The sequence below is a fragment of the Rana temporaria genome, chromosome 1 (assembly GCF_905171775.1).
Source record: "Rana temporaria chromosome 1, aRanTem1.1, whole genome shotgun sequence".
Taxonomy (NCBI): Eukaryota; Metazoa; Chordata; class Amphibia; order Anura; family Ranidae; genus Rana; species Rana temporaria.
Genome location: NC_053489.1, coordinates 27,110,136 through 27,136,754, shown reverse-complemented (window position 1 = coordinate 27,136,754; position 26,619 = coordinate 27,110,136). Strand labels below are relative to the sequence as shown.

Sequence of the window (26,619 nt, the reverse complement as noted above, 5' to 3'; positions counted from 1 at the left end):
TTATTCTATAGGGCCTGTGATTTCTGGAAATATGTAATGTTTTAGGGGTTTTAAATAATGTTCAGGTCAAACATGGGAATTTTAACGTGTGTGTGAAAAAGAAGGGGAAAGGTTAATACAGTGGGAAATTGGAATGATACATACTATAGAGATGGTAGAGCTGCTCGCCCTGTAGGATAATAGAGAATGGGAAGTTCCCCATTGGGCTTTTAGGCAGCAATGTCAAAGATATAAAAGTACTGATTGACACCCACCCGGTGGGGGGAGGGGAGGAACCGGCACCTGCAATGAGCACCCACAATAGCCATAGTAAGATTTAGGAGGGTAATTACTCTATTTAACCCTCCTCAATCTTACTATGGCTATTGTGGGTGCTCATTGCAGGTGCCGGTTCCTCCCCTCCCCCCACCGGGTGGGTGTCAATAATGAGGCTCCTTGAAAACCCCCCTTGGGTGGACCCCCTACCCTCGAGAAAGTGGGGACTTCCTGTAGGCTCTATCGGACTATGCAGCGGCTTCATACACCTTCCATTCCATGTTTTAGCGGTAAATATATTCCCATGGTCGAATATATGTGATGAATTTTGACATGCTAGCTCTTTTACTAATTCCATATCTTTGTGATATACCCTTTTAGAAATTAATTATCCCCCTGAAGAGACCTCTACTGGTCGAAACGCGTCGGGAATCAACATTGTACAATTATGTAATATTACAATGTGTAATTATCATGTCTACTGCACCATGGAATATGACTCTCTGTATTTGATTTTATGTATTGTAATTTTTATACAGTGTGACTTTTAAGCTTTTTGTTAATAAATACTATCTTTATACAGTAATCAGTACTTTTATATCTTTGACATTGCTGCCTAAAAGCCCAACGGGGAACTTCCCATTCTCTAGGTTAATACAGTGGAACCACAGTTTAAGAGTAACTTGGTTTGAGAGCATTTTGATTTGCGAGCAACTTTTTTTTTTTTTTATTCTGACTCGGTTTACTAGCGTTGACTCAAAAGACGAGCAGAATTCAAGCTAAATAGGCCTGCAGTACCTAATTTGGCCTGAGGTACGGGGGGCGCAGAAGCCGAGCAGAGCCGAAAATAGGCCTGCAGTACCTCATTTGGCCTGAGGTACGTGGGCGCAGAAGCCGAGCAGGGCCGAAAATATGCCTGCAGTACCTCATTTGGCCTGAGGTACGGGGGTGCAGGAAATGAGCCGAAGTGTCCTCGGGCCTTTTCGCCACTCTCTGGCGCCCCCCACCCACCTTTGGCTGCCTTCGGTATTGCATCCCATTGAAGTCAATGCGGAACAAATTATTTTCGTTTCCATTGACTTCAATGGGAACACTCGCTTTGATATGCGAGTACTTGGGATTACGAGCATACTCCAGAAACGGATTATGCTCGTAATCCGAAGGTCAACTGTAATAATAAAAATAAAAGGAAAAAAAGCTCTTCATAATTACGAAAAAAATAAAATAGAAAATCAGGCGAGAGAGTTTTGAGTCTGCTCATGTCTGCTTCTAAATTTCAGGTGCAATTTGAAAAGTGTACCTGTCACCCATGCAATAAGAAAATCCAACAAACAGAAGACATCCCATCACCTGACAGGAACAGGTCCCATCACTACTATGCAAGGTTCCGGGGTTCTAACGAACTCTCTTGGCGGATTGTTAGTGAAGGCTACACATGGCTGCGAGATCAGAGGGTTCAGAGGACAGGTGCACTTCAGGAATGTGTAGTTGTGGTCACAGCAAGGCTCACAGTTAGGACAGTCTTATGGAAGGCTATGTTATGGCAGCAAACTGTCAGCAGATAAAGAAGATTTCCTCCAACATGCGCCTCTCCTCTGTATCGACGGTGGGTGGTTCACGCCTCGCTGGCTGTACAGGCTGGCGGGCGGGCTTGGAATATCCGCGGGTTGGCGGGCTGAGAACACTGAGGTCATACAGGTCTGTGTAGTGTCTTTGTTTCCTCTGGGAAGAGATGGGGCTGATGGCATCTAGCATGTCGATGAGAGAAGTCTCGTACCTGGAAGAGAGAGTAGAGAACAAGTCAAAACAGGTGTCTAAGGGCCAATATTAAAGGTATCAAATTTGACAGGATCAGCTCACCCCCCTGGGAAGCACTTTCCCAAGGGGGTTACTTTGCGGGCACACTCTCGAGTCCTGTATTCGGCGCCCATAGCCACCAAACTACAGGACTCGGCCCCCGCGCCATTGGAGTTGATTGACAGCAGCGCGAGCCAATGGCTGTGCTGCTATCAATCATCCAATGAAGAGCGGCCTAGAAGCCAGTCAAGCTGGACTTTCGAGGGCTCAGTTAAGTAAACAAGGGGCCTGTAAGCGTTGGATGTTTTTTTCACCTTAATGCATAGGATGCATTAAGGTGAAAAAACGTGAAGCATTACAACCCTCTTAATGAGAATATAAACCTAGAGACACGTAGCAAACAAATTTCAATAGCCTAAAAAGTGAAACTGGTTTAATTAATATGACCGAAATAGCCAGTCCTCCAGGTATGGAGCCACGTGGGGCTCTGATCTGCTTCTACAACACAGCGCTGGGTGTAAGAGTTGGGGGAGGACCTTTTATGTGTAAGCTCTGACCAGGCTCATTCAGAGCTTACATAGGGCTGTTTTGTTCAATTATTTTCTTAGAGAGACCATTTAAATTTCACTTTACCCATTGCATCTCTGAATTGACCCTTCAACCCAAACAACTAATGCTCGCCTCTCCAACGATTCTTCACTGTTCCTTCCTCTAACTAAGCTGATACAAAATACCTGGTTCATCTGGGTATAGAGGGGAGCGTGGGTCCTCCTACCATTTGACACTGTTCAGGTCTAGCGGTCAATCTCTAGGCCAAAGCATACGGCCCAAAGGGAGAGACGCCACTACCACCTCTAGGTCCTAACACCAGCCAACCCCAAGTACTTTGCTGACAGCTGTTCAATGAAGGGGTGGAGTAGGTATCTCAGGCAAAGCATCAGCGAGTCAGAAGGTCCCTTTTCCTAGGACAGCCCTAACTAACTAGGGTTCCGTGGAACTCTAGGGTTGCTTTGGGTTCCTTGAGCAAGGAGCAGTTTCTACCTTTCTAATAAGCTCCCAACTGATACCATTGATCTTTTTGGCCAATCGGTAAGAGGGGAATATACTTCCCCACTGACCACCAATATAGGGCACATTTTTCCCACTGGCCACCAATGTAAGGAACATTCTTCCTACTGGCCACCAATGTAAAGAGCATTCTTTCCACTGATCACCAATGTAAGGAACATTCTTCTCACTGATCACCAATGTAAGGAATATTCCTCCTATTGGCCCCCAATGTAAGGAACATTCCTCCTACTGGCCCCCAATGTAGGGAAAATTCCTCCTACTGGCCCCCAATGTAGGGAACATTCCTCCTACTGGCCCCCAATGTAAGGAACATTCCTCCTACTGGCCCCCAATGTAAGGAACATTCCTCCTACAGGCCCCCAATGTAAGGAACATTCCTCCTACTGGCCCCCAATATAAGGAACATTCTTCCTACTGGCCCCCAATGTAAGGAACATTCCTCCTACTGGCTCCCAATGTAAGGAACATTCCTCCTACTGGCTCCCAATGTAAGGAACATTCCTCCTACTGGCCCCCAATGTAAGGAACATTCCTCCTACTGGCCCCCAATGTAAGGAACATTCCTCCTACTGGCCCCCAATGTAAGGAACATTCCTCCTACTGGCCCCCAATGTAAGGAACATTCCTCCTACTGGCCCCCAATGTAAGGAACATTCTTCCTACTGGCCCCCAATGTAAGGAACATTCTTCCTACTGGCCACCAATGCATCAACTTTTTTCTCACTGACCACCAATTTAAGGAACATTTTTCCAATTGACCACCAATGTAAGGAACATTCTTCACACTGACAATCACAGTAATATACAGTGAGCTGCAAATATAGTAATTATCACCTGGGATTCTTTAAACCAGAAACGTAAATCAAGGGAAACTCCATGTTAAATAGGTTGAGAACAGCTGTCCTGAACACGGTCAGCGACATTGTATTTTGGGTTGCACCTGTTAAGGCAGCAGTTCTTGAGTCAATTCCTGTTACAGAGGTGGCTATAGGTGGATTGGACCAACACTCCTTGTAGCCTCAGTACAGATGTCTCCTCTAACCAGTGCTAGGCAGACGAGTCTTTAGCTAACCAAAAAATTGGTTTGCAACCCTGATTGCCAAGCTCTGCACCAACATCGTCCTCCAAGTGTGCAAAAAAAAACCATAGAATCTGTACTACCTCTATAGAAGTTGTCAGGATTCTTAAAAATCCTTGCAAAATATGTCGCTCTCGGTTTAGCAAACAAAAACAAAAAACAAGGCTGATCAAATCCTGATGCAAAAATAGCGGATTTGTAATAAGCGGTAAACAGGAATATTTTTGGCGGTGGTTTCAGAGCTACATTGTTATTCCCTTTCTGCACAGGCAATGGTTAGGCCGAGAATCTCTCCAGAAGAAAAAAAAAAAAAATGACAGCGGCAATAAGGTAGAATTTATGAGTTGGGGGCCAATAATGTGCAGAACAAGTGAGGGGGTTATTTAACGAAGGAGAAAGAGCGGTACTTGGCGCAGCACTGATAGATAGGAACAGGTGCTCGAGTGCGTGCATTGCACCCAACAAATCAATACAATCATTTTACAAAGATAAAAAGGGCAGCGGGAGAACATCAGGAGTATTATTCACTTTGGAGCTCGGCAATCTGTTCGAGGTGGACGAGGCAGAAGCACAAGGCTCTCTTGTTGGGTGGGATGAAGCATGATGATCCAATGAGGCGCCATCGGTTTACCCAGAGCGTTCGGGACAACCGTGGCATGATTGTGCGTTACGTGATGAAAGACGCCTCGGCAAAAAGAAAAAAGACGCAGAGCGGGGGACGGTACTCAACTGGCAGATTGGCTCAGGGAATTGGAACTGGCAAGACGGAGACATTACTTTTCGCAATAACGAGTGTTTGCTTGTAGAATAAACGTTTTTATTTCCCACAATTCTACAAGTCAGGTAAACAAATTTCAGGCCTTTTATAGTACAGCTATAGCGCTACCGCAGCCGCCGCTAAAGGGCCAGTCCAACTGCAAAACTTATACTGGTTATCGGTGGGTCAGCCACTGGTTTTTACACCCCAGCAGCAAAACTTCCTAGGTGACCAACCAGTCTCCTCCAACACCCCTCCATTCCCTTGCTGCATGATCCTCAATTGTTTACATACTGCATTATCCATATAGAAATACCAGACAGCAGTAGGTTGCACTACTGGCATGGTGGGCGATTCAACTTCTCTACATCCGTTTAAACTTAAATCTCCATTATGACTGGACTGAACACTAAAGACAACTGTTGGGAAAACAGTTTTGGTTTGGCTAACAAACAGTAATCAGACGAGAAATATATACACCATATTGCCAAAAGTACTGAGACGCCTGCCTTTACACGCACATGAACTTTAATGGCATCCTTCCCAGAAGAGTTGAAGCTGTTATAGCTGCAAAGGGTGGGCCAACTCAAAAATGAACCCTACGGACTAAGACTGGGATGGGAAAGCGGTCCACAAGGTTTAGGAATGTTTCTATTGGAATGTTTGACCATTCTTCCAGATGCGCATTTGTGAGGTCAGGCACTGATGTGGAAGGGAAGAACTGTCTCCGCTCTAATTCATCCATAAGGTGTTTTATTGGGTGCAGGCCAGTCAAGTTCCTCCACCCCAAACTCGCTCATCCATGTCTTTATGGACCTTGCTTTGTGCACTGACCAAATCATTTTTGTTGGAGGGGGGATTATGGTGTGGGGTTGTAACTCTTAAGGCTTCAGCATACCAAGACATTTTGGACAATTTCATGCTCCCAACTTTGTGGAAACAGTTTGGGATGGCCCTTTCCTGTTCTGCGCACCAGTGCACAAAGGTCCATAAATACATGGATGAGTGTGTTTGGGGTGTACCAAGACTGGAATGCCATTAAAGTCCATGTGTGTGTAAAGGCAGGCGTCCCAATGCTTTTGACAATACTGTGCATCTATCTCCTGGAGATTGTAGGGGTGAATTTAAAATGGTATCCCTGTACAACAGAGCTGAGACTGAGGAGGCAGAAACAGCACAAAGAGCTAATAAATTGTGATGCAGCCTAGTTGACAAACATGGCTGGTCCCAAAGATACTGTGGAGGGGTTAGCATAGCCATCCAGGGACGGGAAGTGCATTTTTTAAGAGGTTAAAAAGAAGGAGGACAAGGGGGAGGAAGAAGAAGGACTAGGGGGAGGAAGAAGGAGAAGGGGGAGGAAGAAGGAGAAGGGGGAGGAAGAAGGAGAAGGGGGAGGAAGAAGGAGAAGGGGGAGGAAGAAGGAGAAGGGGGAGGAAGAAGGAGAAGGGGGAGGAAGAAGCAGCAAGGAAGAGAACGGGGAGGAAAAATAATGGAGGGAGGAAGGAAGGAGGGAGGGAAGGGAAGGAAGGAAGTGAGGGAGCGAGAGAGAGAGGGAGCGAGAGAGAGAGGGGGGGAGAGAGAGAGAGAGGGAGCGAGAGAGAGAGGGGGGGAGAGAGAGAGAGAGGGAGCGAGAGAGAGAGGGGGGGAGAGAGAGAGGGGGGAGAGAGAGAGGGGGGGAGAGAGAGAGAGAGAGATAGAGGGGAGAGAGAGAGAGAGAGAGAGAGAGAGAGAGAGAGAGAGAGAGAGGGGGAGGGGAGAGAGAGGGAGGGAGAGAGGGGGAGGGAGAGAGAGAGGGGGGGAGAGAGAGAGAGAGAGAGATAGAGGAGAGGGGAGAGAGAGAGAGAGAGAGAGAGAGGGGGGGGGGAGAGAGGGGGAGGGAGAGAGGGGGGGGGAGAGAGAGAGGGGGGGGGAGAGAGAGAGGGGGAGGGAGAGAGAGAGGGAGGGAGAACACATGGGCGCTAAAGCATACCCTTTTCCTGCTGCATATGTGTTAGGCGGTCATAAAGGAGTTAAACTACCTCTGCATCTCACCACTCCATATGTGCTCCTGCTGGGGAATTACAAGCAACTGTGTCACTCAGTGTACCCGAGTCCCTGTTTTGAAACTAGACCACAACCCCTGCACTGCCTAGCAGCCCTTGACCAACTGTGTATACTGTAGGGAGGGTTTATTCAATGATCTACTGAACTAGGTGTGGCGAGGAAATGCTGCTGGGTTGTTGCAACTTCTAACCAAAACAGCAGATGAGCAGGGCTGCTGGGAGACGAGACTGAGCTCTGGAGATAAATTGTGCCACAGTGGCTGCAGCTACAGAGCTCAGTAAGGGCTTGTTTTGCATACTATTAACGGCAGTAATTAAATTTTGAAATACATAAAAGGTCCACAGGCTGGCCAGAGCTTCATAAAAAGGGGGCAAAATGCCCCCAACCCCTAAAATACCAGTCCAACCCAACAAGGTGAGGAAAGGACAGTGGGCAAGCTTTGGTGCAACTCACAAGCTGCCTATAACCACCATCAATGTAGAAAATCAAACACACCAGCTGACGCCCCACCGTTGACCGAACCCCCCCTTGATCGTTGTTGGCCTACCAGCCCCGCACTTACCCCATCTAGATCGTAGGCAGCGCTTCCTTCTCAGCGGTTTCACCCTGCGTCTCCTCAGCCTCGACAGCCAATACGATCGCTTCGCCACTTGGCCAATTGGGGTCTCAGGACCCGCTTCATGATTGGCCGGGAGGAGAATCAGGAAGACAATAGCGAATATTAAAGTGATACTAAAGGTTCCTTTTTTTAATAACAAACATGTCATACTTACCTCCACTGTGCAGCTCGTTTTGCAGAGTGGCCCCGAACATCCTCTTCTGGGGTCCCTCGGCGGCTCCTCCCCGCATTAGATAACCCTCTCTGGGACGCTCTCTCCCTACGGGGTTACCTTGCGGGTGCACTCCTGAATCATACACTCCGCATCCATAGACGTCAAGTGTATGACACGGCCCCGCCCCCCGCGTCATTGGATTTGATTGACAGAAGCGGGAGCCAATGGCTGCACTGCTATCAATCTATCCAATCAAAGCTGGGACTCTGTGGGGAGGACGACGGTGGGGACACGCTTAGCAGGTGAACTGGCTCAGGTAAGTAAAATGGGGGGGGGGGGGGCCTGTGATTGCATAGGATGCATTAAGGTGAAAAAACATGAATCTTTACAACCCCTTTAATTCTCTATTGTCACACTACTGGGTGGGATCGGGGCGCAGTGCTCTGTGCCCCAAGCCCACTTTTAAGCCAATTAGAGTCTCAGGCTCCAAGCATGTGCTTGCATCCGGTGCCTGCATGTAGATTAGGGGCTAGGTGCATGGATTAGGGGGGCCGGGACCCCTGCTCCCCTTATGGACAGGCCGCCACTGGTTAAGATATACTTTAAGATAGCTTCATAAATGAGTCCCAAGGGGAGTATCTCATGTTTAGAGGAACAAGAGTGCATGCTTTATACCAGGGGTCTCCAAACTGCGGCCCGAGGGCCACATGCGGCCCTTTGCAAGCCTTTATCCGGCCCTCAGGGCTTTAATCCTCCCACTGATAGGAGGCACTATTCTTCTCACTGTCTCCAACAAGGGGGCACTTTTTCTTCCACCGATACCAATGATGAGATACAATTACTCCTACTAATAATAGAGGCACTACTCCTTATCCTACTGATCGCAAAACTATGAGGCATATTTATTCTCACCAATGCTGGGTCCGGGGGGTTTTCTACCCCCGCTGGCCACAATCCGGCCCTCCTAAAGGCTGAAGAACAATAAACTGGCCCTTTGTTTGAAAAGTTTGGAGACCCCTGCTTTATACTAAACGGCAGCATAGCCCTGGTTAGTAAACACAGCCCTGTCGTAAGAGAAGCCCGGATAGCTTTCAGTAATTCCAGGACTTATGGTAAACAGTGAGATGTCACAGACCAGTCCCGCGCTCGCTGTACTGTCAGCTTTTGCTAATAAGACGACATAAACAACCCCGGAGAAGTTCACCCATCCTGCTTAATTTGAAAGGCCCCCGGCGCTCTCGGCACAAAATGACGGAGAACTGGCTGCCTGCTCGCCTGTCCAGGGAGTCATTCCTTTTTTTTTTTTTAAATGGCTGATAATGTGTCCTTCCTAATGTGTAGCTCTCTGCTCCTTGGCATTTCAACAAAGCGCACAGCCGTCTCCCCTCGCATGCAGGTTAAGCAATATGACAGGTGGCTGCATTTTATGACGGAGCAGCCAATTAGAGGCAGCTAGAGGACTCTGGGTAAACAATGCTGACTGTCTGGCAGGTACAGACAAGTCGGCGTGTCAAGGGTTAGACCGCACATCGCTGGTGGCAATTTATTGGCGGCTGTGAGCCCCGGATGCCCGTGACATGGGTCAGATGGTCCATTCAGATCGCAGCAAGGCAAAGGCATTTCACGTTTCTCTCCTCCGCTGACACCGGTATATGTGCAAAGGAAGACAATACGGAGATTGCTACTGGGCCATTTAAAGGGTCACTCATCTCGAAGCATAAAGAGCGTTACTATATACAAAGCTAGTAGTGTTCCCAAATGTCCACACGGGTATTTGACATTTATGTAATTCTGTTATCTGCCAATTTACGCTAAAGTAGGCTTAAGAGTAGCAGCTGGAAACCTTCTCCCGTGAGATTATTTGATAGAAGTCTGCTGTGTTTCGGAAAATATCTCCCCTATTATACCGCCGCCATTTCTGTCAGGATCCTTCCACAGCCTCGAGCGGCTCTGTGATGCCAGCTGACATTAGCCTGCTGTAGAACCGATTCCAGGTAAGTGATCTGCAAGAGAAATATGGCCAAAAAAGCTTTGCCCATACTTTGTAAAAACGAACTCTACTGTGAAAGATGTCTCCGAAAAAGTTGGGCAAAGGGCTGCTCACTGGTATTGCCTGTGATCTCCCTGTATCTAATCTTTCCCAATCACTGACTTATTATGCCTTGTTCTGCACTGCGCCTGTGCGTGGAGGCAGCCATCGTGGTAGAGACAGGGCTTTGCTCCGTCCAGGCCTGTCGGAACAAGACATGCAAAACAAGCAACTGCTTGGGGCCCCCGAGCTGGCCTGGGTCCCCAGCAGGGCTGCAGCCTGTAGCGTGGCCGAGCTCCTTTTCCTAGTTCCTCCTGCAGTCTGGCCGGGTACCGTAATCCGCGCGGTACAGGAGATTCCATTTGCTGTTCCTGGCCGGACTGACAGGAAGTGCACACACTCAGTGCTCACTTCCTTTCAGTCCGGCCAGGAACAGCAAACTGATCTCCTGCTGCGCGGAATAGGTAGGGAGGGGGGGGTAAAAAGAACATGGGGGAGGGGAGCAGTCAGAAGAAGTACTACCCGACGCTTATCAGAAGTACTACCCGTTCGGCGGCGGCAGCAGCAGCACCCCCCCCCCCCCCCGCGCTTATCAGTCCTACCCGGTTTATAGCAGAATCAATGGGCATTTTTTTACACTTCTCAAATTGGCAAAACAAAATGCTTCCACAGCGCCCCTCATACCCCCCCCTCAACTTGAAACTCAGCAACAGCCCATCCCCCCCTTCTTGCTTGGGGCACCCAAATTCCTTCAAACAGCCCTGGCTTCGTCATGTCATCGCTGACCCCATGATGGCTGCTGGTGTGATGACCAAGAAGCTGCAGCAGAGGTGGAGGAAGCACAGATCGACAGAATGCATAAAAGCAAAAGCAGGGAGATCCTTGCAATGCAGAAGAACAAGTACAGCTTTCTCTCCAGCAAGAAGAGTGAGCAGCACAGTAGTGACATCATCGAATCTCACTACAAATCCGGTGAGACTAAAGGCCCGTACACACTGTGTCCCAAGCGTGTCACCATCCACGGGGTAAAATGACCGCACCAGCCAAGCAGACTCTGGCTGGAAAAAGCTCCCAGAGGCGATTCAGTTCGCATGAGTAGCGCTATACAAGTCATTCATTCATACGATCGGATTTTTCGACAACAAATGTGCGATGGCAGGGTTTTGTCAGATAATCCGACCGTTTGTATGCTCCATCGGGGGTGGGGGGGGGGGGATGTCAGATACCTTTCTAATAAAGGTATGTGCTCCTACTTCTGGTGAAAGATCGCCACAGTATCCACGGCAATCTACGCCCATGTCCGGCCCCCTGTTGTCTTCTGGGAGACACAAGTCCCAGAAGACAGCAGGTACCAGTCAGAAGACACAGCATGACTCGCGCATGCGCAGTAGGTAAACAAGCCTCGAAGCCGCAAGGCTTCACTTCCTGATTCCCTTACTTAAGATGCCGAAGGGACAGGTTGACTTCGGGTAAAAACATTGCGGGCTCCCTGAACAGGTAAGTGTCCTTATTTTAAAAGTCAGCAGCTGCAGCATTTGTTTTTTTTTATGCAGGCGGAAATCCGCTTTAAGAAACGCAGACTTTTTGTTGCCGGATCACAATTGTTTGTTGAGCAACATAAATATGACGACGGAGCACCGGAGAAGGCAGACAAGAGTTAATGATTTCACTGGAGCGATTATGATCTATGCTATAACTAGCTAATTTAAAGCTCTTTGCTCTGCCTAGCTACCTCCTCTTACTAATTGTGACTTGAATCGTAAATTACACAAAAGGCTGTAAAACTATCTTCAAACAGGGTGAACAAAGAACCGCCAAGACTACAGCGGGGGAATGCGAGCGCCAGATAAAGATTAAAGCTGCAGCACGACAATGAATCGGATGCACTCGGCTTTGTAGCGTACACAGATGTTGCATGAAAGTAAAAGGCACTTACACGTGTAAGACCCGTACCAATGTTTTCACATTGAGTGCTCCCAATTATACATGAAAGTCGGCTTCGTCCGCCATTCATAATGGCGCTGCATTCACTCTGGAATACAATGCGGTTCCTATCAGTTGGCCGCGTTCTGCTTTTGCTGCCGACATGAGCGTACTACTAGAACGCTAAAAAAAAAAAAACAATCACAGGGTGCAGTCCGTTTATCAAACACGAGTGTTACCAACATACCGTATTAATCCGCGTATAACGTGCACATTTTTCCCCTTAAAATTAGGGGGAAATCGTGGGTGCGCATTATACACCGATCCTCGCTGTCTCAGAGCGCCGCCGACCGAGCCGAGTGTACTGGGAACTCGGCTAGGCTCGGCTCCGCCCACAGCCACGCGAGAGGAGCCGAACACACCGGAAATCCGGCTCTGCACAGCTCGACCGAGGCGCCAAACTCAAACACACAACGCTGCAACCCCCCGGCAGACGGACGCCGGACAAGGCCGCCGTTGGACGCGACGCCGGGCAAGACCGCAGATGGACACCGACAAGGCTGGACGGACCCCGCGCAAGGTCGCAGACGGACGCCCGACAAGGCCGCCGATGGATGCAGGGCAAGACAGCAGACGGACACCGACAAGGCTGGACGGACCCCGCGCAAGGCCGCAGACGGATGACGGAAAAGGCAGCCGATGGACACCGGGCAAGACATCCAAAATTTTAGTTTTTTCCTTAAACTTCCCTTCCAAGCTTGGGGTGCGCAGTATACGCCGATAAATACGGTACTCTTATGGCTGAAAGAAAAGTGGTTTAATATGGCTCAGAGATTTAAAAAAAAAAAAAAAAAAGAGAGAAAACAACGTGACCAGTTTTCATTTTTGAAGTGAATAAAATTTATGATTTGTTTTTTTTCCCCCTTTTATTTTAAAGCTGATGTTTAAAAGGATAAGTTTGCCTTTTGAAACATATTATAAGTTACATCTGTATTTAGGGTAGAACATGTAAAATGTTCCAGCTCCTGCAGTCTCTCCGCTGCCCGACCCCTCTTCCCTATAACAGCGGGCGGGGGATCTTCTCCCTGCACCTGCTGCCACAATTCATACCCAGGGTGGCAGTGCCAGACTCCGCCCACGAGTCTGCTGAGGAGTTCTCTTGTAGTTCATTCACAAGCCCTGCAGCTTGTTAACAGGCAGCCTGTATCTGGCATTCCAGCCCGATCCACTGATCACGTGGGCAATGCTTTCCAGGCTCCTGCAGGAAAAATATTAAAATGCACACTTTTTTCCTGTAAAAATATGTGCATTTATACATTTTTCTTAATAGTTGAATTTATATTTCTGCTGATAGCTTGCCTTCCCTTGTCACTTCTCATAATTTGTCCTCCCTGGTCCCTTCTGCCGACAGTTTGCCCTCCCGCGTCCCTTCTGCCGACAGTTTGCCCTCCCGCGTCCCTTCTGCCGACAGTTTGCCCTCCCGCGTCCCTTCTGCCGACAGTTTGCCCTCCCGCGTCCCTTCTGCCGACAGTTTGCCCTCCCGCCGACAGTTTGCCCTTCCGCGTCCTTTCTGCCGACAGTTTGCCCTCCCGCGTCCTTTCTGTCGACAGTTTGCCCTCCCGCGTCCCTTCTGCCGACAGTTTGCCCTCCCGCGTCCCTTCTGCCGACAGTTTGCCCTCCCGCGTCCCTTCTGCCGACAGTTTGCCCTCCCGCGTCCCTTCTGCCGACAGTTTGCCCTCCCGCGTCCCTTCTGCCGACAGTTAGCCCTCCCGCGTCCCTTCTGCCGAAAGTTTGCCTTCCCGCGTCCCTTCTGCTGACAGTTTGCCCTCCCTGGTCCCTTGTGCTGATGGTTTGCCTTTCCGGATACCTTCTGCTGATGGTTTGCATTCACTGGCACCCCCACCCCCCTAATCGACATGCTAATGAAATTTACAAATGGGTTTCTCTATGCAATGTAGGCAGATCATGGCTGGTGGGAAGGGCTGGCAGCGTGTAGTACATAGCTATCTGAAAACCTTACAGCACCCCTCCTAAGAGCCCTCAGCTGTACAAATCAATGACAGGCTGCAGCTGTACATGGCTAACTGCACATCTGAGCATTTAAATTCATACAGGGACATATATGCCTCCCTGTATACATGTAAAATCAAGGCTATGCAGTTACCAGGGTACAGTCTTAGTCCGTCATTGATTTGTATGTGCGGTTGTGTGCAAATTTTGACATGCAGCCGTGTCCATTTCTGCATCCACTTTTATGGGCTGCATGTGTACAGCTTCGAGGTGAATGCATGGCTCAACATAGAGGATGGGGCTCTGTGCATGTCTGAATGAGACCTTAACCGGTTCCCGACTGGCTCATTCAGATATACCGAGGAAGAATATCACTTCACTTGGTATACGGAAGGGTTTACTTTAGGAATGTTTTAACCACTTGCCGACCAGTGCACGCACTTTTACGTCGGCAGAATTTCACGGACAGGCAAATGGGCGTACAGGTACGTCCCTTTAAATTTGCAGCTGTGTGGGCGCGGGCCCCTGCCGCGAGCTCCGTGACTGTGTCTGCCGGTGTCCCGCGATCGTGTCACGGAGCTGCAGAACGGGCAGATGCCTGTGTGAACAAGGCATCTCCCCGTTCTGCCTAGTGACAGCACACTGATCGTCTGCTTCCTCTCATCAGGAGCAGTGTCGTGTCACAGTAAGCCCTGCCCCCATAGATAGAATCACTCCCTAGGACACAGTTCCTAGCCCCCTAGTTGTTAACCCCTTCCCTGCCAGTCAAATTTTCACAGTAATCAGTGATTTTTATAGCACTGATCGCTGTATAAATGTGAATGGTCCCAAAATACCATCAAACGTGTCCAATCTGTCCGCTGCAATATCGCAGCCACGATAAAAAATAGCTGATCGCCGCCATTACTAGTAAAAAAAAATATATTAATAAAAATGCCATAAATCTATCCCTACTTTGTAGACGCTATAACTTTTGCGCAAACCAATCAATAATTGCTTATTGCGATTTTTTTTTTTACCAAAAATATGTAGAAGAGTACGTATCGGCCTAAACCGAGGAAAACATTTTTTTTTTTTTATTTTTTTTTTGATGATATTTATTATAGCAAAAAGTTAAATAAATATTGCTTTTTTTTTCAAACATTTTCGCTCTAATTTTGTTTATAGCGCAAAAAAACAAACAAAAAAAAAACGCAGAGGTGATCAAATACCACCAAAAGAAAGCTCTATTTGTGGGGGAAAAAATTACGTCAATTTTGTTTGGGAGCCACGTCGCACGACTGCTCAATTGTCGGTTAAAATGACGCAGTGCCCTGGATCGCAAAAAGTGGCCTGGTCATTTGGTAGCCAAATCCTCCAGAGCTAAAAAGTGGTTAATGAATACAGAGCTTGTCTAGAGATTATATATATATATATATATATATATATATATACACATACATATATATATATATATATATACACACACACACATATATACAGTGAGGAAAATAAGTATTTGAACACCCTGCTATTTTGCAAGTTCTCCCACTTGGAAATCATGGAGGGGTCTGAAATTGTCATCGTAGGTGCATGTCCACTGTGAGAGACATAATCAAAAAAAAAAATCCAGAAATCACAATGTAGGATTTTTTTTAACTATTAAATGTTTAACTATTATATTTAACAAGGCTGATCCTTGGTCCATACCTTTACATTAGTTGCGCCTCATAGATGGGGGATAACTATACGCCGGACATAAGCCTTACGCAAACCGCGTATATTACGCGCCGGGCGTAACTAGGTTCGTGAATCGACGTATCTCCCTCATTTGCAATGAGGCGTTCAGCGTAAATATGAGTCCACGATACGCCAGCGTAGGAAAGTTACGTCGGTCGGATGAAGCCTATTTTCAGGCGTATCTAGTTCTGTGGGCACGGCGCATAGATACGACGGCGCACATTTACACTTACGCTGCGTATCTCGAGATACGTTGGTGTAAGTGCTACGTGAATCCAGGCCTATATCTATATTTATCTATATAGATACACACACACACACACACGGTAATCCATGGTTTAATAATCCTTTCTCCGGGGAGAATATCCTATAACTTTCAGATATTCTTCATCTAGTTCCCCTCTACCTTTAAATGTTAGCAAAACTTTCCTTGGGGGAGGGGGTTGCCTTTTATACAGCTCATAGTAATACGCTTTTATTCCTTTTCTCTCTTTATCACACCATCTAGAATATTGAATCCCACCTTTGAAAGGCTCTAGTATAGTGTATCACTTTCAACCAGATCCAACGGTTTTAAATCCTCTTTTGAAAGGAATGAGGGAAGGAAAATTCCCTTTCGATGTTAGCTAAGCTGGCGGAATCTCTTTCCATCTGCTGGTGTCAGCTGTCAATCTCACTTATCGGCCAGTAACATACTAACGTGCTATCTGGTCACATACCTGCCTATCTCTGTTTATTGGGCTTTAAAGAGAATAAGAATGAAGATACATATTTTATAGGAGTTATAGCTCTGGAGCATAAGAGACCAGTGCTATCAACAGTTCAGAATCAAACATCAGTCAATTATCTATTCAGCATTCTAAAGGTGGTCTTGTTGCGGCTGTAAAATGTTATAAATATTTTATTTGATTTTGTTTGGCTCCTGAAACTTTCCGTGGTTTATTGCAGCCATCCTCAGCCAGGGTTCCTCAAGAGGTTGCTCGGGGTTCCTTGAACTATGGACGTTTGACCTCCCAGTTGATGAAGTCTGCAAAGTTCTAGGTCCAGTGTCAAGACATTAATGATCCTTTTAGTGGTTTGTAGGATTGCCATTCTTCCCACTAATCACCATTGTAAAGGGAGTATTCTTCCCATTGACCACCAATTAATTCATTAATTCATTTTCAGAATTTCTACAGTACAGGTCCTCTTTCAAGAGTGAAGTGAGTTGATCTAGTTAGTAGTTACCATTACCAAGACTGCTTGCGGTTTTTGCTCAACTTCAAACTCGGATCTTTGCTAGCACCATTGTTTTCCATTAGACCTAGTCTTTTGGCAGGTATAGGATCTGCTTTATGTCATAACTAAAATTGAAAGTGAAAGGACCCGCACTATGGAAAGGAATATGAAATAGCAAAATATATATATATATATAAAAAATGTATGATAGGGCTGCTGCTATAGTGTAAGGTGAATAGCCCAAGTGATGTGAAAAATGTATTTAAACTAAGTGCTGCTCCTATAATTCATAGTAAAAGACGCCCAGTGGGAGGGGCGAAACGCATCAAGCCAAGGAGAATCTGTGAAGGCTGTTTGTACGCCAAGTCAGCTTTTTTTCTGCACGATTTTAAAGATTAATAATGTAATAAATTTGGGATTTTTTAACCACTTCACATCCCGCCTATTGTAATATGACGGCCACAAGGTGGCTTTTCTATCCTGGGAGGCCATCATATGACGTCCACGGGGCTCCCAGGTGCTAGGTGGCGCACAACCGCCACGTCACTCGGGTGCCGATGTGCATGCCTGGTGGCCTTGATGGTCGCAAGGTACCCACGATTGACAGTTACAGAGCCGGACGTGGATCTGTGTGCATAAACACACAGATCCACATTCTGTCAGGGAGAGGAGACCAATGGTGTGTCCCCTTGTACACAGGGACACCGATTGGTCACCTCCCCCAGTCAGTCCCTTCCCCCCACAGTTAGAATCACTCCCTAGGGAACACATTTAACCACTTGATCGCCCCCTAGTGTTAACCGCTTTCCTGACAGTCACATTTATACAGTAATCAGTGCATATTTATAGCAATGATCGCTGTATAAATGTGAATGGTCCCAAAATAGTGTCAAGTGTTTGATCTGTCCGTCGTAAAAGAAAGCTCTATTTGTGGGAAAAAAAAAAGATGTACATTTTGTTTGGAAGCCATGTCACACGACCGCGAAATTGTCATTCAAACCGTGACAGTGCTGAAATCTGAAAATTGGCCTGGACAGGAAGGGGGTGAAAATGCCCTGTATTGAAGTGGTTAAAGTGGGGGTTCACCCTAAAAAAAAATTCTAACATTACATTCAGCTCACTACCGACATTGACAGAATGCAGATCTTTTTTTTTTTTTTTGCCGTACATACCTCGTATAGCTATTTTCTTAGCAGGCTTCCGGGTAGTGAATCCCGTGGGAGTGGGCGTTCCTATGCAGGAAAGAAGCCGAACGTCGGTGCGCAGGCGCCGTATAGCGCCGACTCGACGTTCTGCTTCTTTCGGCAACTCGTGACGCTCCTTATGCGACGGGGTGGGTAGTTTTTGTCATCACGTCAATCACCAACTGCTGCATAGGAACGCCCACTCCCGCGGGATTCACTACCCGGAAGCCGGCTAAGAAAATAGCTATACGAGGTATGTACGGCAAAAAAAAAAAAAAAAGATCTGCATTCCGTCAATGTCAGTAGTGAGCTGAATGTAATGTTAGAATATTTTTTTAGGGTGAACCCCCGCTTTAAATAAACCTTGCAGTATTACACAATATACCCCTTTCCCTTCATTGTCATACTTTGCTCCAATGGATGTCCATTGACCGTGTAAACTTGAAGGGTCCAGGCCACCTGTATGGTTCAAAACACACATTGGTGGAAGATAGGAGCTATCCCTCCTTAGTGGCAAGACACACCACCCTTAATCGAAGATACCATTTCCATGCACAATAACAGGTGTATTTAAAAGCTTCTTTCTGATGAGTGGGGACCCAGAAGGGGAGCACGAAAAGTCATCTGAGAAATGTTTCAGCCCGTTACAAGCCTTGTACACCATACTTGATGGACTCTAAATGATTGCACTTTATTTTGCACTGTATTAGCGTTGAGCACTTTATTATGTTATCATACATGTTGGTATAGATAGCTGAATGGTACATATTATTTTAAGACATATGAATGTTAGAAGTTATATTTTTTGAATTGCAGGAGCAGCGCTGAATTTTAATTTTATGTCATAACTGCCTGCCATTTAATAGATGCCATACATCCATGTTCCTCTTCTGCCTTTCTTTACCTTGCATTTCTCTTCCACAATCTTGCATAGCTCCTCTCCAAACAAGTTTCTTGCAATAGAAATGGCACTCTCGCCAATATTTCTTTTACCTTTGACTCTTTGCAACACATCTCTTCATTCTGGACCATGTCCGTCCAGCAGATTTTCAAAATTCTCTTGTAGCACCATGGTCAAAATTTGTGATCTTTTTGTTATGGGACACATTTTGAGGGAAACCTTGTGACATAACCGAGAACAGACCAGACAAGTTGCAAACATTTTTGGCTTTTAGATGGAATATTTGTTTCTTCATAAAGTCTGGACTTGGTGATTCCAGCTCCGACGTTAACATCGTTGTTCAGGTTTTCATGAATCCGTAATTCCAAGGTGTGAGAGAAGTTGGTGATGTGCTCTATTCTTTACAAGCATTAGTTTAGTGTCCCCTTTGTTGGTTATGACCATGCTCTTTGCCTTGAGTGTATGTAGGTCAACTCACTTCAAGGGCAATTGGCCTCGTCTTTTGGCAGGTATAGGATTTGCTTTACGTGATAACTACCTGCCATTTAATGGATGTCATGCATCCACGTTCCTCTTTTCCCTTTCTTTAGCTTGAATTTCTCTCCCACAATCTTGCATAGCTCTCCAACCAATGTCTTGCGATATGGAAAGAAACATCCCACTGTTCAATATTTTTCTTCTACCAGAGCAGATGTGTTTTGCTTCATTGACTCGTTACAGCACATCGCTTCATTCGGGGACCATGTCCATTCAGCAGATTTTCAAGATTCTCTTGTAGCACCATAGTTAAAATGTGTGATATTTTTTATGGGAGACATTTTGAGGGAAACTTTGTGCCATAACCGAGAATAAACCAGACGAGTTTGTAGCAAAAAAATATTTGGTCTTTGGATGGAAGATTTGTTTCTTCATAAAGTCTGGCCTTGGTGATTCCAGCTCTGATAACATCGTTCTTCAGGTTTTCATGGATCCATAATTCCAAGGTGTGAGAGAAGTTGGTGATGTGCTTTATTCTTTCCTTTTCAAGCATTAGTTTTACTACTGTGGTCTCTTTGTTGGGTATGACCATGCTCTTTCCCTTGAGTGTATGCAGGTCAACTCACTTCAAGAGCAATTGGCCTCATCTTTTGGCAGGTACACGATCTGCTTTACATCACAACTGCCTGTCATTTCCTGAATGTCATGCATCCACCATGTTACTCTTGTTCCTTTTCTTTACCTTTCTTTTTTTCTTCCACAATCTTGCATAGCTCTCCAACCAAGATGCTTGAGATATGAAAAAAAAAAAAAAAGGAAAGGATAGCACTCTTCAATATTTATTCCAACAGAAGACATGGTTTAGCTTCATTGACTGTTTGCAACACATCTCTTCATTTGTGACCATGTCCATCAAGCAGATTTTCAAGATTCTCTTGTAGAACCATGGTCAAAATGTTTGATTTTCTTTATGGGAGACAATTTTGAGGGAAATGTTTCTATGCCATAATCAAGAATGGTCCAGACTTGAGTTTGAAGCAAACTTGTTTGGCGTTTAGAAGGGAGATTGACCTATTTCTACAGAAACTCTGGCCTTGGCGTTTCCAGTTGTGACGTCAACATCGTTCTCTAGGTTTCCATGAATCCATAATTCCAAGGTGTTTGAGAAGTTGGCGATGTGCTCTATTCTTTCCTTTCCAAGCATTCGTTTTACTACTGTGTGTTCGTTTTTTTGCCTTGAGTATGTAGGGCGACTCACTTCAAGAGTGAAGCGAGTTGACCTAATGAGTAGTTACCATTACCATGACTGGTTGCAGTTTTTTTTGGAACTTGCTTCCACCATTGTTTTCCAGCTGGCCTCATCTTTTGGCAGGTACTTGATCTGCTTTACGTCACAACTGCCTGTCATTTCCTGGATGTCATGCATCCACCATGTTCCTCTTCTATCTTTCTTTACCTTCTTTTCCACAATCTTGCATAGCTCTTCAACCAAGTTTCTTGCAATATGGTAAAAAATGTCACTCTTCAATATTTCTTCCAACAGAAGACATGGTTTAGCTTTATTGACTCTTTGCAACACATCTCTTCATTCGTGACCATGTTCTTCCGTGAGATTTTCAAGATTCTCTTGTATTACAATGGTCAAAATGTGTGCTCTTCTTTATGGGAGACATTTTGAGGGAAATATTTCTATGCCATAACAAACTTGTTTGGTGTTTAGAAGGGAGATTGTTCTGTTTCTTTAGAAACTCTGGCCTTGGTTATTCCAGTTGTGACGTCAACATAGTTCTTCAGGTTTTCATGAATCCACAATTCCAAGGTGTTAGAGAAGTTGGTGATGTGCTCCATTCTTTCCTTTCCAAGCATTCATTTTACTACTGTGTGTTCGCTTTTGCCTCGATTGTATGTAGGGCAACTTATTTCAAGTGTGAAGTGAGCTGACCCAATTAGTAGTTACCATTATCATGACTGCTTGCAGTTTTTGCTGAACTTCAAACTTGGAACCTTGCTCCCACCATTGTTTTCCAGTTGGACTCGTCTTTTGGCAGGTACATGATATGCTTTACGTCACAACTGCCTGTCATTTCCTGGATGTCATGCATCCACCATGTTCCTCTTCTACCTTTCTTTACCTTGCTTTTCTCTTCCACAATCTTGCATAGCTCTCTCCAACCAAGTTTCTCGCAATATGGAGAACATTTTTTTTAACTAGCAGTCTCTTCAATATTTCTTCCAACAGAAGACATGGTTTATTTTTTTTTTATAATTTCTTTATTTTCATTTTAAATAACAGGGGGGGGAAATGAACAATTCTACTGTATATAACATTCCATTTCCATTTCTGTACATATAGCCAGTCAAAAAGAAAACATGTTAATAACTCATTGCATTCAATTCCATCTACTCCTGTCTAGTCTTAATATACTCTCAAATGAAGATGGATAGAAGTATAACCCCAGATGGGAACCGGGGAGTCAATGAAATAAGGGATGAATAGGATATTTAGAAGAGTAACCTTCCCCTCTCATTTCTATATCCCTTATTGTTACTCCATGCCGCGTCGGGAGGGAGACGCTTCCCCCAGACCCGGCCAGGATATCACAACTGCCTCTCAATATTCCAGCTGCAACTTCTGTTTATAATCCATTTTCCCCGTCTTTCCTTAGCTCCCCCCCCAAAAAATCCAGAACCCCTACACGTATTAAACCAAAAAACAATATTTCTCCTCTCCCCCCATTGGACCCCTCTTTTTAATTTATATCAATTCGTTTTTTCTCCTTCCTTTCGAAGAAATAAAACAATTCCATGGTGACCGAGTTTTTAAGTAGATTTCTCTTTTGTTCCCCTTGTTGTCCAGACTAAGTCCTCCATCCTATTTACTTCCTCTACTTTAAGACACATAGTCATTGTCGAGGGATGTTTGTTTCCACATAAGCCGGATTCATGCTTTAGCTGCATTCACCAAGTGACAGATAATTTAATTCCTATATGTTTTCCCTGGGATTTCCGACAAGTGCAGGAGGAAAAAAGCTGAGTCTTCCTGTATTTCCACGTCACCAAATTTTTTTATTATCTCCCTGACCTCAAGAATGGCCTTATTCTGGGGAAGGACCAGAAAACGTGCAACAGATTCCACCGTTCTGTCTGGCATCGCCAGCAACCGATACATTTGGGAAACATTTTTGAAGTATATCTGGGGTTCTATACCATTGTGAAATCTTATTAATTCGTTTCCTGTATTTTTTTTTTTATCAATAACAATTTTATTCGTCAGAGATTCAAGTGTGTACAGCTTACAGTCCTTTAATGCTCTAATCATGTAAAGGCAAAATAAAGAGAAGTTACATTAACAATAAAGCAAGGAGTATGCATTTGCTCTGCTTGGCTTTTGCCACTATGCCAGCAAGCGTATCAAAACTGGTGTCGCCAACGTGGCGGAATGCGATCTAATCATCGTCCTTACGGACCAACTGTGTGGCGTGGCTAATCTTGGCAGTAATCTCAGCTTCTGAGTTTCATAACAGTGGGAGACGCTAGGGGTCTCCAGAGATAAAGAGGAAAAAGAAGAGGGGAAAAAGAGAAGAAGAGAGGGAGAGTCAGCAAACTGGCCTGCGTACCTTCTCAGGGTGGGTCCACCCGGCAGGGCCACAGCTCCCAGACCTCGTTGTGTGCCTCCAGTCCATCCCGCATTCTGGCGGTCATCTTTTCCATAATCTCCACGTCTTTGACCCTGGCGTATAGGGCCTCGGAGAGGGGGGAGACCGGCGTTTCCAGTGCAACGCCACTAGGCATCGCGCCGCCGTGAGAATGTGTCGGGCTAATTTCTTATATGGGGGTGGGAGCCCAATTGGGGGGAGACCCAGGATGAGGTATTTTGGGGAGGAAGGGATCTGCCTCTCTAGGAGCCGCTCCAGCAACTGCCGGACCGAGTCCCAGAAAGGGGCGATCAGTGGACAGCTCCAGTAAACATGAAGGAGGGTGCCCCTCGCCCCCAGGCACCGCCAGCAGTGGTCCGTACTAGTGGGATAGATGGTGTGGAGGACGTCTGGAGTCATATACAAGAAACATAACATTTTACAGATGTTTTCCTTATATAGCGTGCAAATCGAGCTCTACCCAGATCTTGCGCCATTGTTCCACGGGGATCTCCTCGCCAAGAGCCTTTTCCTATTTAGCCATGTATGCGTGCTTGCCTTTCACCAGTTTCCTGTATTTTAGTGCACATCGCTGTCTTAAATATCGATTATATAATATTCGTTTTTTGATCCTCCGAGAAGGTCCTCCTCAAGTCCATCTCCCATTTCCGGGAAAAAAGGTATCTGGAAGTTCTCGGATGGTCTGATCAATAATGCATACATTCTAGATACGGTATGCGTTACTGGTTTCAGTCTCCATGCAATATTTCTCAAATGGCAACAGATTATGGTCCAGGGGGCCTGGCGGTACCCTAGTACATAGATAATGTCGCAATTGTGCCGCCGGACAAAAAGCCAATTGAAAGACGTGGTTTAGCTTCATTGACTCTTTGCAGCACATCTCTTTATTTGTGACCATGTCCATCCAGCAGATTTTTCAAGATTCTCTTGTAGCACCATAGTCAAAATTTGTGATCTTCTTTATGGGAGACCTTTTGAGGCCATGCTTTTTGCCTTTGGATAGAAACTTCCTGCCAAGTTTTAGTAACTAACACATTTTATTAGTTGCCTAGGGCTGGCCTCTAAATAAAATACCCATAACACATTCAAAGTAAACCAGGAAAAATATAGAACTTTAAAACACTTGGGTCCCTATTTAACATGTTACAATGAAGAATCTACATCAATATGTTTATGTAGGCCACATTTTTATCTTCATTAAGATGCAACGAATGCCACAAAGCTTTATTTAGATTCACACTGTGCACAGAGAGGCCAAAACACACCGTTAACACACAGTACATTAAAATCTATTCAGGGTTTAATTAAGAAATGTTAGAAAAACCGTAAGGTGACCGGATTCGAGGAAGCGGCGTACACACGCTCTCGACAATTAAGCGCCTTCCATCCCGCTCCTCGAATGCTGTAAATTTAAATTATTTTTCAGTAAGCATTAAACAGACTGGTTATTTTGCCGAAGTGCCCTAAATAAAACCGTGATAAGTGATATTAATGTTCTGTGGTCAGTATTATTGAACCTCGAAAGCAATAAAGTTTATGAGTCGATAAATATTACATTTGCAGGGTGCTTAAGATTCTGCTTCTGTCCCCGGCGCTTATTACACATTGTAACCGCCAAGTCCACAATACATTATTCATATTCGGGGTGTCACCGTGGTGATGGATTGCCGGGAGAGGCTGTCCTTTAAATAAATCAACAAATAAAAATGCAAATCTTAACATTTTCGGGCTACAACCTTCCCCACGTCTTGAATGGGGAATGAAAATTTCCACATTATATCAACAGCAAGCAGAGAGAACAATTAACGACCTGCTCCGCCGCTAAGTGGGAGATTAATTTGGCGATGGAGTCTTTTATCACCTGTGTTCGGAAAGCCGCGCTGCCCGTTTCTGACCACTTGCACTTTTCGCGCTGAAGATAATAAAATAAGGAAAGCGAGTTGGATCTGACATTCCCCCGTTACCGCGCCGCAGCTGGAAATGTCAGTGTCTCACCGTCCTCCACACGCAACTCGAAGGAAAAAAAAAAAAGTTTGTGACTTCTGAGAAGTTCACCCTTTGTGTATTCTTGCCATTCTAAAGCTTGCATCTGACAGATTTTAGAGAACGCAATATACTGCAAATGTGGACAGGAAAGACAACAGGCCTTATTATTATGGATTAGAACATTTTAGGACAGGGTTTGACAAATTTGCTTGGAATCTAGGAGCCAGCTAAAAAAGTTAGGAGCCAGAAAACGCACCCCGTCCCGACGAGCTTGCGCGCAGAAGCGAACACATACGTGTTCAGCGCCCGCATATGTAAACGGTGTTCAAACCACACATGTGAGGTATCGCCGCAATTGGTAGAGCGAGAGCAATAATTCTAGCCCTAGACCTCCTCTGTAACTCAAAACATGCAACCTGTAGATTTTTTTAAAGGTCGCCTATGAAGATTTTAAAGGGTAAAAGTTTGTCGGCATTCCACGAGCGGACGCAATTTTGAAGCGTGACATGTTGGGTATCAATTTACTCAGCGTAACATTATCTTTCATAATATTAAAAAAAATGGGGATAACTTTACTGTGGTCTTATTTTTTAATTAAAAAAAGTGTAATTTTTCCCCAAAAAAGTGCGCTTGTAAGACTGCTGCGCAAATACGACGTGACAGAAAGTATTGCAACGATCGCCATTTTATTCTCTAGAGTGTTAGGATAAAAAATATATATATATATATATATAATGTTTGGGGGTTCTAATTAGAGGGAAGAAGATGGCAGTGAAAAATTACATTAGAATTGCTGTTTAACTTGTAATGCTTAACTTGTAATACCAACGGCCACCACCAAATGGCGCCAGCTCACACATCTCGTGGTAATAACTTGTAATATCAACGGCTCACCACCAGATGGCGCCAGCTCACAAGCCAAGTCGCCAGGACACCATTGCGCCCGGGATTTGTCGAGCCCTGTTTTAGGAGGCGGTGATAAATTCCTTGTTCCCTCCCATTCTACATACTATGTATCCTATAGCAGCTCCAGATGTATAGGCTGTAGGAAAATTGGGTGTTACTGTAAAATAAAAGGGCAAAAAATAAATAAAAAACGTCAGTAAAACCTTGGATTGCGAGCATAATTCATTCCCGGAAGCATGCTTGCAATCCAAAGCACTTGTAAATCAAAGCAAATTTCCCCATAAGAAATAATGGAAACTATGTGGACAGCTTTACCCAGGATGCCTGCATACTTAAGCCCTGTACACACGATCGGATATCTGATGGAATCTAATCCGATGGATTTTTCCGTCGGATATCCGATATCATCAGTCTTGCCTACACACCATCGGTAAAAAATCTGACCGCGTCCAAACGCGGTGACGCAAAACACTACGACGTGCTGAGAAAAATGAAGTTCAATGCTTCTGAGCATGCGTCGACTTGATTCTGAGCATGCGTGGATTTTTGACCGATGCATTTCCACACAGTTGATCGTTTTTTCTATAGTTTTTTTATCCATAGGAAAAATTTAAAAAACATGTTCTATTTTTTTCACCGATGGGAAAACAAACCGATGGGGCCCACACGCGATCGGTTTGTCCGATGAAAACGGTCCATCGGTCTGTTTTCATCAGACAAACCGATCGTGTGTACAGGGCTTTAGATGTGCCTCTTTTAATCATCAACCATGTGAGTTTCTAAATGTTGGACTTTCATTAACCACTTAAGGACCGCCTCCTGCACATATACGTCGG

At 45.4% G+C, this 26,619-nt stretch overlaps 1 protein-coding gene across 1 annotated transcript in view; it reads right to left on the bottom strand.

Annotated features, from left to right (window-relative positions):
* Window positions 1-1,417: 1,417 nt before the first annotated feature.
* The window catches only part of KIAA1328 (KIAA1328 ortholog), a 208,757-nt gene continuing 183,555 nt past the window's right edge, over window positions 1,418-26,619 (bottom strand). Inside the window, exon 11 of the mRNA XM_040336054.1 lies at window positions 1,418-2,032. Within this exon, the coding sequence (XP_040191988.1) occupies window positions 1,810-2,032 (223 nt within the window). The 3' untranslated portion in view covers window positions 1,418-1,809. The remainder of the gene's footprint in view (window positions 2,033-26,619) is intronic.